Here is a 17543-nt window from a genome sequence, read left to right on the forward strand (position 1 = left end):
GACAGCTGGTATAAAACGAGGGGGTGAAAAAGAAAATAGAACACTTACCTCTACACGGCTGCCATATCTCCTTTGTCGTCTCTCCTCCGCTTCTGTCCCTGACTCCTGGAAGCAGGAAGCACACAGGCTCCCCTAAGCCAATCACAATTCTGCTATCACCAGCATGACAGCAGCACTGTGATTGGTCTGAGCGGCCTGGTTCGGCGCTCAGACAGGGAGTGGGAACCGGTGCATGTTCTCCACCCAGGCTGTGCAATACTGCCAGGTGGAGAACATGCTAAGTGTGCATGACTGTTTGGCAGGTCCAAGACGGCCGGCCAAACCGTCATGCACACTTAAGGTAACATATTTCCCTCTCCACCTGCTCTGGCAGCCTAGCCTCACCCGCACTAACCTGGCTCTCACTGAAAAAAATGATAACAACATTGTGTCATTATCATTGTATTTTTCCTTTTTTGCACTGCTGAAAAGCAGTGGGGCGACGATACTAAGCCTTAGCGGAGGAGCCCCCGATTAATTTGCCCTACATTGTCTCTCACTCTTTCTGAGACGAGGTGAACGCTGCTTTCTTAAACAGCTTAGGTCGAAATAATCTGCAAAACATTTTTAATACACAGCAGCAAAATGCAATCTACACAAACACATACCGCACTAGGTGCCTCTCTTGCAGATCACATACCATGAATATTATATAATACATGTATAACTTCAACAAATAATGAATGAACACTCAGAATCACGACGATCCACACTATAAAATCGTGAGGAAGGCAAGCAACTATGCAACATATTTCAACAGCAGTCTGACTACGTACAATATGTTCAAAACTGGCTAATGTTTCAACAAATACACCCAGAAGGAGAATATCATCAATGAGACGCAAACGGTATGCCATCAACTGAACTCTTTTACAACATACGAGATATTAAGGTAAAATGTAAAGCCATGATTTTAAAAAAGTTACCTCATAGAAGAACGGGTGTCCCGCCATATCAAAGATATTAACTTTGATTTCTCGGTCTCTCATGCACACCCTGTAAAGTTTGGAAATAAATTAATTAAACTTTGATATAATTTTTTGGATTAAACAACACAAGCATTTAGACTGGCTATTAACATTCTAATGTTAGTAAACACCATAGCACAAAGTATGCTTCCTTTACTAGATAACTTAGTATTGAAGGCCTGTTGAGACAAGTGAAATTACACATGTCCGTGCAATGAGACAATCTCTCGTGATATTTAGTCTTTCTGAGTGTGCATCAAGCGGTTTGCATTGTAAAGTGGTTGTAACATGGAATCTGTGAAGCGATAGGTAGTGATAGGTCAAGCTACTTAGTATGGTGATTTGCATATAACCATATTGCAAGCTATTGGTAGTAACTGACAATTTGACCGTATGGTTATAATAGTGTACAATTGTTGTCAAATAACTAATAACATAGCTACAACCTCACTGGATGTTCCCTCACAGTCTCAGCTTGTGAGTACAACTTTGAGAAAGTATTCGGGGTAAGGGTAGTGCTAGTACTAAACCGTGTTCACCCATGGCGGCACTGTGTTACATGATTAAAAGGCCACTCCTCATGAGCTGCAGTTATGAGGGAAGAGATTCCATGCTAGGTGTTTCTAGAGATTACAATTTCCTCCAGGTATTCTTTATTACTTGTCTATTTCTGTTCACATTTTTTTATTTATTTTGCAATGCTTCAGTTGTTATTTGTCATATTCCCCCTTTCTCCCTTTTATTTAATTTTTTACCATGTATTTACTCAGTTGATTCCTATTTTTACCTGCAATTCTTAGTCAATGCTCATAATGAGCATTCCACAGTCCTTTTTATTCCAGCCTCCTCCTTTTATTCTGTCCAGTTTTCTCTCTTCTTTCTTGATCTTTGCTTTTTGTTGCCTGGCCCTTTATGTCTGGCTTGTGTGAGTCTCTACCTCGATTTCCTTCCATTTGCTTACTTTTCTAGCCTAATTAACATACTGATTCACTGATAGAAATAGATTTAGATTTTTCTCCTTGCATTTTTCCTTTCCTGTTGTATATCCTCTTTCTTACTTGCTCTGCTTGAAGATGCAGGACACATACATTCTATAAGGGGAGCCTGTCCCTAGCACCTACCCTGTAGGGCTACTTTACATACTGCGTGTCCTCCATAGAGTGATCCACAATGGAAGTGAAAGGTCACTGTGCTGTGCATGCGCAGGGGGAATCTCACCCAATGCTAAAGTGAAGTTTACACATTCTCAGCTCCAGGCTGGTAGACCTCAGTACCCACAGCCACCCTTGCCAAAGGATAGGAACACTCACTTGGTCACTCCATAGTCTATCCCGATTGTTGCCATGTATTTCGGAACAAACCTCTTCTCGCAGTAGCGCTTTATGATACAGCTCTAGATGAAAAAAGAAGATGTTAAATAGAAGTGATGAACACTTCTAACAGGAGTCAAAAATGCAACACAGAGGTCAAAGCAACAGCAAGTACTTAGAAAAGTTCAAAAATAGAAATATTCAGAAAAGACAAAGCAACGTATCTGTTCTTTGTCCATTCAATCACTGAGGGCAGTGCAATGACATTTTGTTTCCGCATTAATAGGACTTTAGTATGAGCAACAGGAGGGAAAATAAAAGGTCATGCATGGATCAGGTTCTTTTCTTAGGTTTTAATGCAAGTGATATACAAGAGGTAAGAAGTTTAATACCCTTGAGTTGCCTTATCACCTCCTCTCTACTCTCACATAGAACTCTTCCAAAGACCTATACTGATAAAAAATGCCATGTTAAGTGATTTTCATGGCCTGACAATGAGAAAGGACAGATGTTTATGGTTTTAGACTTTTAATTTAAGAGTACAGGTCAAGTGATCAAACACCGCACACAAACCATCATCAAAGACGCTTGACATTTAACTGAATTAACAGAACCTCTGTTCCCCTGTCACTTCAGCCATTGGTTGCCCTATGCTCTGTAATATGCAATTTTCTGTGAATGCTAGAAGTTTTTATAAGGTAAAAGTTTTTATAAGGTGAAGTATGAACTCCAGGTCCTTTAAAAGCAAGAATCTTTGAATGCTAACCGTTGAAGTAAATATCTGCAGTGTCCTAATTCCTATTGCGGATACCTGGCCACGACTTTTATGGTATATATATATATATATATATATATATATATATACGCAAATTTACCAGTATTCTTTCTTGTGTAGTACATGATAGGTTCCAGCGAGAGACTATTCCAAATGTTTAGAGGCCATGTTTTTGCTGTAGGCAATTTTTCTTTGCCTCCCAGACCCTCCCCCACCCGCCAATAAGGGTGCACGTTACACCATGGCTGCAGTTAAAGGAACAACTGAGAAAAAAGTTGGAGGCTCAGATCTTTTATAAAATTATGCAATATATATTCAGCTTCATAAAAAATGAGGCTGTGGCATGATAGGATGAAGAATGTACCAGACAGTGGCGGCTTTACATGGATTATCTTGATTTCCTTCTTTTCATTTACAGGTGAAGACTCGCTCTTGTTTCTTTCTACTTGAGGCTAATGCGTCAGTCGTTTGGATTTAGTGATATATAGGCTTTCGGGAAAAGGGTGAAAACACAATTGCTGACAGGAAAGCTTATCAGGTTTTCCTGGCCAGACTTTAAAAATGAGTTCCTATGAAAGCGGGTAGCATTTTCCTATTGTCATTTTTATATTAAGACTTGTTAACAAAAGTGGAAAAATTATTTTAAAAAATCACCCAAGATTGATTTCTAGCTATTCAAACCACCACTCTGTTTTAAAGACCACAGAACTAAAATCTCAATGGTAAACATGAACAGAGGCATTTGCAGTAATTACTGAACAAGTACCAGCACTTGATGCCTCCAAAACTTCAAAGTACATACAGAGGAACAGAAGGTGGCTAATACAAGTTAGCCGCTAATAACAACTACCAAACGAAGCAAGTCAACAAATTCTCCACGTACTCGTCAGTTCCATCTTTGCACCACAACGTTCCTGCTCATGTGGCCCTTCATAAAAATAGATTTACTCACTGATCTGTAAATCTATGTCCGAAAAGTCCCCCCAGCAGATGAGTGCACACAATAAGACCTGCTCCCTAAATGGTTCCAGTACTAACATTTGAGGTTTTTGTTCACCTCCACCCACACGAAACGGGCAAGAGAGCTCGAGCTGGAAAATAACATGGCCTTCTGTTCATTCAGAAAGGGAAAAAATAACGGATACTGTAGGAACTGGGGTCACCAGTTCTCCGAGGGGTAGCCTGGCACGAGCAGGTAGGCACCCGAAAGCTTAGGTGTAAAGTGACCACACAGCACACACATCCACTGAGACAGGGATCGCACACAATGACGGAGACTACACCAGTAAGTTTGATTTAAATCAATAAGTTTTATCTAGATCAAGGTTCAGGGGAATCAAGGCATCAGCATCTCCTTATTACATTTCATTAAAGCATTTCATCAAAGCATGCATCAACAACCATTGCATCAGGGAGTAAAGGCGTCATTACTCTGCAGTAAACATCTCATCATATACCTGTAGGCATTTCAGGAAGCACTGCAATAAACAGGATTAAAACATGTCACCAGACCATAATAACCAGTTCATCACAGATCAGGCGTCTTCTCATTAGGCAGAGTCAACATTTCATTAGGCCAGAATAAACACTGCCTCCTGTAAAGCAACCCTTTCATTCGAGGGATAACCATGCCTTTACTCAGCAATAACCTTTTCATTGGCAGAAGCAAGACATTTCTTTAAGCATAGGTAAAACATTTCCTTAATCATGAATAACTATTTCATTGAGTAGAAATACCCATTTTAGTAGGTAAGAGCATCCATTTCATTCCTCAGCACTAATAAACAAGGCATCAAGCCGAGGGGAGCATCTTATTAGGCAGGGGCAACCATGCATAAGGCTTAAATGAGTATTTAACTTTACCCCAGGCAGGGTTAACTCGACTAGCCAACAGTTACTGTGGGCCTTAGCAATGTCCTGGCCCAGCTCTGGTACTTTTAATGGCCAATTAGGGCCAACAGGGCCCAACAACAGTCTTCCCCAGGGGACGGGCGAACTCTGGCCTCCTCCGGCCTTCCGCCCTCCTCCCCAGGGTTAACTTGGTCTTCAGCCCCTTCGGGGTCCTTGCGGCGATCTCCGGGAAGGCTCTCGCTCTTTCCAGAGCCCTCCGCCGGTGTTGCTGGCTGCTCCCGGGCCTTCGGTAGCTTCCACAGCCCAGGAACCAATCAGGGGGCCGATAGAGGAGGGACCTGGCTACAGCAGCCAATAGCGGGGCCTGCATGTGAGGACGCGTCAGCCTAGGCCAATGGCTGCGCGGCAATGGGCGGGGGTGCGACCAATGACGCGGCCGGGCACCCCCGTCATGTGAGGGGAGTGTTCGCGCCTCCTGGGGCCTAGTGCGGCCTACTGACACTGGCCACGATAAGATCCTTAAAAGAAGACCCATCTATTGTTATAAAACAAGCAGATAAGGGCGGGCAGTAGTCATCTGGCCCCGCCATATGTATCTAGCGGAAGGTGAGAAGCAAGTTAAAAACACTACTTGGTATTGTGCACTATCTGAGGACCCAGTGAAGCAAATTCAGGGACAGATTGCTCAAATTCTAGAACTTGGTAAAGAATGTGGATTCTTAGGCAGTAAAGAACATAATTATCTTCTGAAGAAATTTCCAAGGACTCCTGTCCTTTATCTTCTACCGAAGATTCACACGAGCTTGCAAGAGCCTCCAGGTCGCCCGATTGTTTCGGGGTGTGATTCCTGCCTGGAACCAATAGCACAATATGTTGATTTTTTCTTAAAGCCTTTCCTCAGCAAGGTAAAGTCTTACCTTAGGGAAACGACAGATTTCTTACTCAAAGTGGAAGGTACCCCATTTGATGCTCAGTCACAAATAATGGTTACCCTAGACGTCACATCCCTCTACACCCAAATCCCACAAGAGGAAGCACTAGAGGTCATGCAAATATATCTTGACAAAAGAGAAAGACCCCATAGGGTCGCTACTTCTTTCATTTTAGAACTAGCGGAAGTAGCCTGAAGATAAATGTGTCAAAAAGTAAAGTAATGTGCATGACGGGAAGGAAAAAGTTGAAATATGGGAGTTTTGCTTGGTCTGTAGGTGGACAAAAGTTGGAAGTGGTAAAATCTTATGTCTTCCCCGGAAAAACAATAGCTGGCAATCTAATTAATAAGTTCATATAGCAAATAATGCTCGGAAAGCAATGGCACAAGGCAAAAGTTTAATTTCTCTTTATAGATCTACAGGCAGAAGACACTTTGCATTTTTGCTAGAGGTTTTCCGTGCTAAAATCCCAGCTTCTCTACTGTATGGCATCGAATTACTTGATTTAGGAAAATGGGATTTTTTAAATACCACGGAAGGCAAAATCTTGCGGTATTTAACCACTGTTAACACTGCCTGTACTGTGGCTGCTTTTAGGTTGGAATTTGGCCTGCACAGTAGTTGGGTTCAGGGCCTCGCAGGGATAGTGCGATGGGTTTTTAGCCTCACAAAGGGAGAACTTGGTACTCTAAGACATCTTATTCGAAAAGAAATACTAGGAACTCTAAAAGAGCATTCTCTAATTGTAAAGAATTTCTAGAATTGCAGTTGATCTTTTACAATTAGATGAATCAGTACTTTTTACACTATCTGCATATCAGCTGAAGTCCACTCTGAAACAGGCTTCCTGGAAATTAAGCTTTAAGATGGACAGGGAAGCCCGTATCTTAAAGAAAGGTGTTTCTCTGGCCATTGATTCCTGCCTAATAAGAAAAATACAATCTTATGTTACTTGGAATCTCCCTCATGGTGTACGCCACTTTTGGTTTTTACTAAGGCAGGACCTTCTGCCCCTGAATAATTTATTGTCCAGATGGCATGGTTCCTCAGCTATGTGTAATCTTTGTAATAACTCAATTCAGGATATCACTCATGTGCTCTTTGTTTGCCCGGCTCTTCTTTTACATCGGCGTAAGTGGTGGAGACCAATTTGCCTACAATTAAATATCTTGTCTGCCACTGCATTCATAGACGCCATTTATAATCCACCCAATGAAATGTTTTGTCATAAAATTTGTAAACTTTTAAAAACGTTTTTTAGATATATATTAGAGGCTCATAAAATGCTTTCTCTTTTTGTATTTTTTATTGTGATTGTATGAAAATGTATATTCCTTTCTGTTATTCTTTTATGTGGATCTCATCAGAGTTCCAAAATCATAAATAAAATACTTGAACTTGAACTAGCAGAAGTAGCGCTGAAAAAGAACTATTTCACCTTCAATGGGGAGTACTTCATGCAAGTGAAGGGGATTGCCATGGGGTGTCCTTATGCCCCAGAGATGGTAGTCCTCTTCATGGCACAGTACGAGGAAAAATTTGTAGAGGTGAACAACTCCTTTAAACATCACATCACACAGTGGTATCGCTACATTGATGACGTCTGGCTCCTGTGGCAGGGGAGCCAGACCGAACTAATGGGATTTCACAGTTGGCTCAATGCGAGACATAGAGACATCCAATTTTCCATTGAACACAGCACCAGTCGCATGACATTCCTAGAAGTTGAGCTTACTTGTGACCAAGGACAATTAAAAACATCTCTTTACAAAAAGCCTACAGATAGGAATACAATTTTACACCACAGAAGTGCTCATCCGAGAAACCTTAAATCCAATTTGCCCTATGGGAAACTACTTAGGATTAGGAGGAATTGCTCTGATATTCATGATTACGACAGACAAGCCCATAATTTTTGCTCTGACATGCAAGAAAAAGTGTTCCTAAAAAACTCTTGAAACATTCATTCAAAAGAGCTAGATGTACGCCTCGAGAATGCCTACTTCAGGGCAAGTAACGCACACCGCTAGACAAACTTGTGTGCGTCACTACCTTTTGTCCTGACACACATAAAGTTAGACAGGCTGTGCTGAAGAATTGGCACCTTTTGGAAGGACTTGATTGTCCCTTTCCCAAACCGATTTTTGCTTATAAAAAGAATCAGAGTATTGGGCAACAGCTGGTCAGAGCTGATATCGCAACACCTAAGCCAAAAATCGACTTGCTGTCACAATGGAATTTGAAACCAATTGAGGGCTACCACAAGTGTGGGAATTGTGTAGCTTGCCCAAATACAATCGAAGGCAAGGAATTTAAACACCAAGAAGTTAGATGGTCACATACAGAGTTTTCTAATTGTAGGACCAAAAAGGTGGTCTACGCGATACTGTGTCCTTGCATGAAAATGTATGTTGGCAAGACTAGCCAGCAGATTAATCATCGGATCAGCCAGCACCGGTCCCGAATTAAGAAGAAAGTCATGTCAGCTCCCATGGTAGACCACTTCTTAGAAAAGGGACATGATGAGCATGACTTCAAATGGTCTGTCTTACTCACAGTAAAATCTACAAATCAATGCCACGATGTCAAACGGATTTTGCTTCAAAAAGAAGCATACCTGATTCTGAAATTCAATAGCGCGCAAACCAGACTTGACAATCTCTCGGAGATAGCACGGTTATAATAAGTTAACCTTTTTCTGGAGTGACTTGTTTGTCAGGCTAGACTCGCCAGGCTGAGCCAGTGGGCCCGACTCTTCTATTTTCTGCAAAAATATACCCTTAACGTCATTAACCGCATCGTTGCTGCGGTGATTTTTGCGTTGTGCGGCATATTTAAAAATACCGCGTTACATGACGAGCTCAGCTCGTCATCAGCACACGCCACCCGTGGCTGATGACGAGCTGAGCTCGTCATCAGCAGCGAAGGGGTTAAAAGGGACCTTGGAATTCCACCAGTGCCGTTTCAACCATCCAGCCCGGGAATATAAAATACATTGAATCCAAAAATGAAGAACATACAAGAGCGTAATACTCACTACATACAACAGATGCTTTCTCATCCCCAGATTAACCTTCCAATAATACAGCGCCAATTTTAAAAATTAAACACCCTGTGGCCCTTAGACTCATACTAGTCAACCCCCCCCCCCCTTTTTTTCAAATCATTTTTTTCAAATCATCTGTTTTACTGCGACTATTTATCACCAAAAACTACTAGGTCCATAATGCACTGGGGCTCGATTCAAATAAATCCAGCCCACAAATGAATGGCCATTTTGATTGAGACCTCGAGGAACACAGTTGCTGAGAAAGCACTTTTGGAGAAGGTAATTCTCTACTCTAAAGGTGCCACTTTTGAGCCAAAACTTGAATTTTGTTTGAATTTCCAATAAGCGTCCCTTTTACTTGACAGGACTGCGAGTGCTAGGAACATATTGAATTCAAGAATAAGGAAGCATTTACAAGGTAGGCGCTTGTTGTCACTCCATAGTGTTCACTAATGTAGATGAGGACCCACCCCTCCCCTTTTTTCAAATTTACTTACACGCGCTTACTTTGCTCTTGCTAGGAAATAACACGGATGGTCATATTTCACAAGCCACCTTGCCGGTTGGCGGCAGACACAAGGTCAGTGTTGGTTATGAGTTATACCGCCTATTCACTTATTTATTAGGCAACAATGTAAACGCTCAGCCTTATTCAATCAAACCCTGATTTTTCAGATAAAATCCACCCCATAAAAAGAGCCTGGTATGTAGATTCTATCCATGCACAAACTAGTAGTATATCTAGCAACTTTGGAATAGAGGCTTTCATTTAATCAAAATAGTAAAACGCTTTTGTCTTTGCATCTTTCAGACACAAAGAATAAAAGCCCTGATGAGAGCCCAGGGACGTTTGTCCTGGTCTCGAAACGCGTAGGCAGCTTTGGTGGAATAGAGCATTATTAACAAACAATACTAGGATTAGCCAGTCAAGACATTATCAATCTCGAGTCATTCAGTTGACCATATTCCCCATTCTTTCGATTTGTTTCATTCATTGATTCTATATGTATATGATATTGGTGTTTTGTTATGTATTAATTTCTTTGTAGGATGTTTGATGTTTTATATATTATTTTGACATTGTTTGTTTCTATGTGTATCAAACCAATTGTACAGTGATGTAAATATTGAATGCACAGTCCGTTTCATTTCTGCCTAATAATGTTAAAAAAGATACTTTAAAAGTCAAAATAATTGGCATTGAATAAGCATGCCTGGTTGGAATGTAACCTAAAAACGTTTTTTTGTTTAAGTAAGTGTGGTTTAGGCAATTTGTTTGCTATATACTTAAAACGGGTCTAGCCTTTACCACGTTTTCATAGACCTATCTCCTTTGTCAGTGTCTCGTGTCAGTAGGTTTCAACCTACTGACACGATGCGGTGGCCCTCTCCTGGCTCCGAGGGCCGCCGGGGCGATGCGGGCAGCAGTGGGGGCCTGGACAGCCCAGCGCCGGGCAGCGGCAGGGATGGCGGGCCCTCAGTAGGCTTCCGGGCGGGGGCAGGACTGCAGATGGCAGAACGGTGTACCGCAGCGCTAGAGCTGTCACAGGTAAGCGGCGCTTCCTTTGATACAGCTCTTCCAGGGGCAAAGGAGCGCTTGGGGCTTAACAGTGGTCTCTCGCATCACAGCGCTTTCCTCAGGGACACGTCAGCCTCCAGAGCCCCAGCAGGTCGGAGGGCATAGCGCTTCGGGGATCACAGCACTCTTCACAGGTAGCGCTTCACGGGGCACAGCGCGAGGAGAAGCCGGATGGCGCTTGGCCCGTCTAGAGCCTCGGGGAGGGGGGGTCAATCCAGCGCTAACCAGGCACAGCAGGGGAGCGCTGAGGAGCAGCACAGTTCGGTTCAGTTTTAGGCAGGTTAGCAGTTCAGAGAAGGCAGGACAGGCCATACGACAGTGGCAGATCAGCAAAGGGGTCCAGCTGGAGTCAGGGAGCGCATGGGGTGACACAGCGCCAATACCTGGTTGATCCCCCAGCAGTCCTGGGGGTAGTTAGAGGGTCTTCTTGGCGCTAGATTGTTCCTGCGCCCTTTGTAGATAGTTTCTTGAGGGGGGGCGGTTGAGTTAAAGGCTGCTGACAGGATTCCTCAGCAGGTCACTGCAGGTGGTCCCTGGGTTCCCCTACCGCCGGGACAGATCAGTGGGCTAGTTCAGTGTTCCTCACAAAGCTTGGTGGGCAGCGCCTAAACCCTGTCACCCCCAGTGGTATAGGTTTCTGACTAGGCCCTACCGTCTATGTCTCCTGCGTAGGGTCCACCAGGTCAGTGATGCCCCAACTGACTAAAAACTTTCCCTCCTTACTTTATATATGCCCAGGTCAGGTGACCACCCTCTAAGGCGGCAAAAACAGACTCCGCCCCTATTCTAGAAGGTTCCAGGAGCTTCCCTAGTCTAGCTATGGGCAGGCAAGGCAGGCTGGTATGGCAACAATGTTTAAGGGTTCCAGCCAGCTCCTGGCAACTAGAGTGCGACTAAAAAGACCACGCTGCAGTAGCAGGGGCCAGTGGCAGTCTTGTTGGGGGAAGAGAGCACCTGCACCTTAGCATTGGTTAGCAATGGGAAGGTGCTCGAAGACCTAAGGCCAACAAAAAAAGAAGGTAGGAAAAATGAGGCAAGGGCGAAAAAATAGGGAAAGACCACCCTAGGGCTGACAGGTCTAACAGATACCTTTAAATCTTGTTGCATTTGCTATGCGTTCAAAGACAGAGGTCAGATGTCAGCGTATGTCTTCTCACAAATTGCTGCTTATTGTATCTTGGAGATTGGCGTTTCTTTCTTTAACTGCAAAGTTAGAGCATTTTGTAAAGTTAACTGTTTAACAATCGAGCAGGGCACACATAATTTAAATATCTTGTAACTGAACTGCACAAATATTTCAAAATACATTTCAGAAGTCAGAATAGTACTTTTTTGTCACTGTGAAGTGAGATGGAAATACTTTACTTGGTGATGTCAGAATAATAAATATTTTCTGTAACCAGATTTCCACACATTGTTTGTAATATATCTAGTTTTATCAGTAAAACTGCATGACAGTGAGAAATGTTGTGGCCTTTTCAAAGGAACATTTCTGTCTGTAAATAGCAGTGCGCTACACTTCAAGCTTTAGTAAGAGCTTTATTAAAAGTGAGAGCTTTTAAACATGAATCGAGAAACATTCCTGCACCCTCTCTGATTACAATGCTATTAGTGAACTAAGAGGCAGGTCATGGGTCATATGTACCCTAATATGTGGGCTAGATTTTTTAAATATATGGAGGAGAAGTGTCCATGTATTATTAAATCAATCTAAATCGTTTTTTGTACAGCAGACATATTAAACTTAGATATTTGAAGGTGGTCTCCCATGTAAAAAAGATGAAACAGGCGACTCATTGAAATAAAATATTTGGCTAGGACCACACAATTTGAGACGAGCTTATGGGTCAAGCTGGAAACATCTTTCAGATTGTTTGAGGCGTGCACAGGAGCTGTCTCGCTGGTGTCTGGATTGCAGACTTCTGGTCCCGGTTCACCCTGAATGTCATCGTTCTCCCGCTCCTCGAGGTCCCATTTGCGTCTTCTGTTGCATCATTCCCAACTCTTGTCGGTCCTCAGTGGGGCGTCTTCGGGCAGTACCCTCTTCTGGCCAAGGCTGAGGTTCCTGGTGAGGCGATGAAAACAGTCTATATTCTCTTTTTGTACCGGATCTCTCCTCAACTTCCTGTTTGCCCTTATCCTGATTGTCATTACTCTACTACTACCAACCCTTTCTCTCACTTACTTTTGCCCCTAAGCCCTCTCCCTTTTCTCTTTCCTTTTCAGGCACATCGCCACTGCTGGAGACTGGAATACAGTATCAAGAATCCAGACGCTCAGTTATGGCCACTGCCTCTCTGCTTGTATGCTACTGTGAATTTAACATCTTCATATTGGACGGGGTACAATGTATTACTTATTCACACTTTCAGCAGGCATCTGGATTTGTGCCTATCTCTAACCCTCTATCCAGCATTAGTGCGGCCTTTTTCTGTCCATCATCATGTAACAGACTCCAGGCGGTCATGCCCAGATTGCTATTGTGTCGTGTCCAGTTTCTCAGTGTGACACACTTCATGCTTTCGTGTTTCCCTGCCCTCAGCTTTGTCACAATATTGCAGAACGTCAAATCGCAGATTACTCTAGAGAGCACAGTAATCTCTCCAAGTTCTTGGGTTCACCAAAGGCCCCATAATTCCAAACTATAGCAAACAGCATAGGGTTGGGTTCTAGAAGGATATTTCTAATGTACTATTTCTGTAGCTGTGGCGGCCTTGCCAAGAATTTTGTGTTGAAATCCAGCCTAAGGAAACATACTATTTTGGGCCTGTGCTATTCTTGATTTGCAGCTAGATTTTAGGAGAAGAGCCTGTTGGAATGTTTCAAAAGTTTGCTTGTAATGGCTGGTATAAAGGAGGCCAGCCATTATAGAATGTTGTCTAGTTCTTTGCCTTCTGGGGTTTTAAAGAGTCTTAGATTACTTTGCCTACTTGTGCCTTTAAGGTCTTCTTATGCAAGTTCTACAATTTCTGTCCCTAATCAGGTGCCCAGTTATACTGGTCTATGAGGTCCTCCACAGCCTCTGTTTTCCTTTCCTTTACATCTAGCCTGGTCAGAATTATAGCTATTTTCATTATAATATTCACTTCAGGTGCCATATCAGAAGAAGTGGCTCTCACAGACATTATGACTGTCCTGAAGTCAGGTCTCTCAATGGTATGTCTACAGCCATGTTACTAGTTTTGATTGGTGTCTGGGGTCCTTGTTTACCCTTTACTGCTTCTGTGAACAGGATAGGTCTTGAATGTTTTAACTTAGATATGAAACACTAATTTAGGATAACACGCTCTTCTCTGAAATGGCCTGCATGCATACTTTCAGTAGCACTGCACCACTGTTCCATTGCCTCCACCCACTCTCCACTACTGCTCCCACATCGTCTTCCATAGGGCCTTCAGCCCTTGCAGTCTATAACACTTTAATAAATGAATTTTAATATTGTGTCTTTATTTCTCTGTATTTGCTTATTACCAATGTGGTGCCACAATAGCAAAAAAGGATTGGCAAAGCTTATAGATCACAAAGGCAAGCCTATTGGCTTAGCTAATGCTTAGTTATATTTAGTCAAAACCCCTTTATTTTACTATGGTCCATGGCTTTTATTATGGGGGTTCTCAGACCTTCTTGACTTACAGCTACAAGGGTTAAATTGTCAGCACACTGAAGTTTGTTGATGCAGCCATGCAGCCATGCAAGCTCACTTCACAGAACTTGTGTGCCATTCACAACAGAAGTTCATACTTGCATGAAAGAGGAAGGTGGCAGCAAAAATGCAATTACGTAATCATCCCTCTCACAAAGAACTGCTTCAGCATTGAGAGCAAGTGTATGTTATGTTATGTCCATTTGCATATTGCACTCATCACCAATGAGGGTATCCACATGCTTTGGCATGTGTGTAGGTGTGTAGTTCCCTACATGTTTATTGAGGAGCAAGTCCTTCAGCTTCTTGCGGAACTCAAGAATTGAGGAGGAGGCTCCGATATGTTGAGGGAGGTCGTTCCATCGTTTGGGTTCAAACAAGAAAAAAGAGCAACCTCCTGTCTTGCTTTTGTAGATGCAGGGAGTGAAGAAGAAGAAACTTTATTGTATAGTTAATTAAAACCATTACAAAAATACAGATATGATAATATACTAAAAACGCACTGATGTGAGAATAATAAAATTTAGAATTGGTAATAAAAACAAGTGTCTTTCTGGGGTAAAGAATAACAATTTCCATGTTCAAGATTTTGCCTATGATCTTTGTTTTTTCTCAAAATGTTCGATAAATTTGATTGATCTACAAATAAAATTGGGGGTCTGTGGTGCATAATGTTTTTATAATCGCAGATCTACAGGTACGTGTTCCAAACTGCTTGAACTTGGCTTTCAACCAATTCCGACGTTCCTCTATGAGAGCCGGGCAGATGCAAATTAGGTGGATAAAGTCTTGCCTTGCTGCACCGCATAGCCCGCATCCTTCACTTTCTTGGGGCTTCCACTTAGGGCGCTCGGCGTTGGTTGGCAAACTACCCAGCCTTATATTAAGATATTTATGTTTGATATAAGGCGAGAAGGTCAGGTCCAGGTAGTGTGCCGGCACTAGTTTTTTGTATGATTGGATAGTCATCCAGGCATGTGACCTGAGACTGAAAGCTATTTTGTCATCCAACAATGAGTGTTTGATGGCTGCCTTCCTGACCACCTGTTTGAATAAAGGTACTTGGAGCTTGGTTTCCCAGAGTTCAATCAGGTTTGTTGTTTCCAATGAAACTTTGAGGTACTTGGCGTAATTTGAGTTTGGACATTTGATGATGGTTTCCCACATAGCACGATAGATCATGATCTCTTGGTGCATTCAGACATTATACCAGAATTTTATGGTCTCATACTTCCTCAGCAGCACTTGAGATTTCAGGCCCAGTTCCAGTCTTACCTGGGCCGGGGATGCTTCACTTGGTAGCGCAAAGATGCGCTTGTAAATTCTCTTTTGCACCTTATCCAAAAGTTGTGCACCCTTGCCGTGATGCAGTATGCTCCCGTAAGCTATCTTGGGAATAAGTTTGCCTTTCATTATTGTTAGCAGTGGCGAGACCAAAGGACCCTTGAGTTCAGTAGCTAGGCTCGTGAAGGCGTGCATTAGGGCCATGCCCTTCTTTTCCATGATGGTGAACTGTGCCTGGAAGTTAAGACGCTTATCCAGCAGTATTCCGAGATACTTGTAACTTCCCACCGCTTCAAGTTTGACATTGTCTATGGTAAATGTTTGTGGCGGTTTATGGCGTCGGGTTATGACCATGGTTTTTGTTTTCGCGCAATTTATTTCTATCATATTCTGCTTTGTGTAGCGGGTCAGCTCCTGTAGTAGCCGATGCAGGCCTATTCGTGTCTGGCTTAATAGGACCACATCATCGGCGTAAGATAGGTGGATGAAGGGAGTGTGTGAGAGTGAGGCAGAGTGTAGCTGTCTGGAGGGCTGGGGAAAGTGTATGCAGCTTTTCAGGTATACCGTTCCTGTGTACAAACTTCATTTATAAACATAATATTGGTACAACATAGACAAAAGTTCAGGTTTCACTCTTACACACAGCAGATGAAGTAGGGGCAGCAGCAGTGCAGACATAATTAACATAAAGAATAGACACAGCACAAGTAGTAGAAGTGAAAGCTTCAATCACAACGGTTGCACAGTCCTTGCAGTAGCAATGTGAGCTTTATTCTCACATGCTCACAAACACACCAGGCTCCATTCACAGGGATTTAAGACTTGAGGGTGGAATCTCCACAATCGGAGAAGAGTTTCTGCACTTGTGGCGGAATCTCCACACTGAGCACTGCAGTGCAGTGATTCTGCTACGAGTGCAGAGATTCTGTCACGAGTGCAGAGATTCTGTCACGAGTGCAGAGATTCTGTCACGAGTGCAGAGATTCTGTCACGAGTGCAGAGATTCTGTCACGAGTGCAGAGATTCTGTCACGAGTGCAGAGATTCCTTCACGAGTGCAGAGATTCCTTCACGAGTGCAGAGATTCCTTCACGAGCGCAGAGATTCGCCACGAGCGCAGAGAGTCCGCCACGAGTGCAGAGATTCCGCCACGAGTGCAGAGATTCCGCCACGAGTGTAGGGATTCTGCCACGAGTGCAGAGATTCCGCCACGAGTGCAGAGATTCCGCCACGAGTGCAGAGACTCTGCACTTGTAACTTTACAAGTCGTAGGTACCTTTGTAAATAGGGCCACTAGGTGCCCTGCTGGCAGCAGCTGTGCATATACCACAACACACACAGGGAAAATACAGTACAGGCAGCAGCAGGGTATGCTTCTCTCCCCAACAAATAGTGCACATACAGCATATGCAACAGAACAGCCACCCATATTTTCTCCTTAGGCCCAATTTATGCTCCCTGTGTTAAGCAAGAGAACAAATCATGACCTTGCTGTCTCTAGGTCCTGGTGGAAGGAGGCCCGAACATAGTGAGGAACTTCACCCTAAATCGATTTTCTCAAAGGGTAGGTCAGTCGGGTTCTGTTCAAGGGTGGGTTGAAGTGGATGACAGATCTGGGAGTGGCACACATTTGAGAGTTTGGAACCACATAATGCTTCATATTCGACCTAGGTCAGGCTTGATTACTTTATGGGCACACCACAAATACTGGCGAGAAGACATCACAGAAGCATTGGAGTTACAGCCCAGTCCGATTTGTCTATTATGATAACACTACAGCACCTGCACACACCTTCGCCCAGCCGCATATGGAGATTACACAAGGCAGCAACTCAAAGTCCTTAATATGGCTGGGCTTTTGTATTCGAAAGGTGAGAATTGTGCCAATAAATTAACGGCACAGTACAGAAGAGGACCTTAGAGCAAATTACTAATAATCATTAGTACATGAGGAAAAACAGATCACTGAAGCCTTTTGTCGGTTCTATTCAGGCCTTTACACCACTGAATCCCTACCAACAACTCATATACAATCTTATTTAATTACAGTGCAGACCCCATTCCTCAGATCCACGCTACAAAAAGATATTGCTCTAGAGGAGGTTAGCTCGGGG

The 17543-nt window shown here is 43.1% G+C and overlaps 1 protein-coding gene across 1 annotated transcript in view; it reads right to left on the reverse strand.

Moving 5' to 3' along the window:
- DNAJC27 (DnaJ heat shock protein family (Hsp40) member C27) overlaps positions 1-17543 on the reverse strand; it is a 114272-nt gene that overhangs the window by 85886 nt on the left and 10843 nt on the right. Inside the window, exons 2-3 of the mRNA XM_086928028.1 lie at positions 2318-2400; positions 966-1035 (exon numbers count right to left, since the gene is read on the reverse strand). Coding sequence (XP_086784154.1) covers positions 966-1035; positions 2318-2400 — 153 coding nt within the window. The remainder of the gene's footprint in view (positions 1-965; positions 1036-2317; positions 2401-17543) is intronic.

This window comes from Lissotriton vulgaris, chromosome 6 (genome assembly GCF_964263255.1).
Source record: "Lissotriton vulgaris chromosome 6, aLisVul1.2, whole genome shotgun sequence".
NCBI lineage: Eukaryota > Metazoa > Chordata > Amphibia > Caudata > Salamandridae > Lissotriton > Lissotriton vulgaris.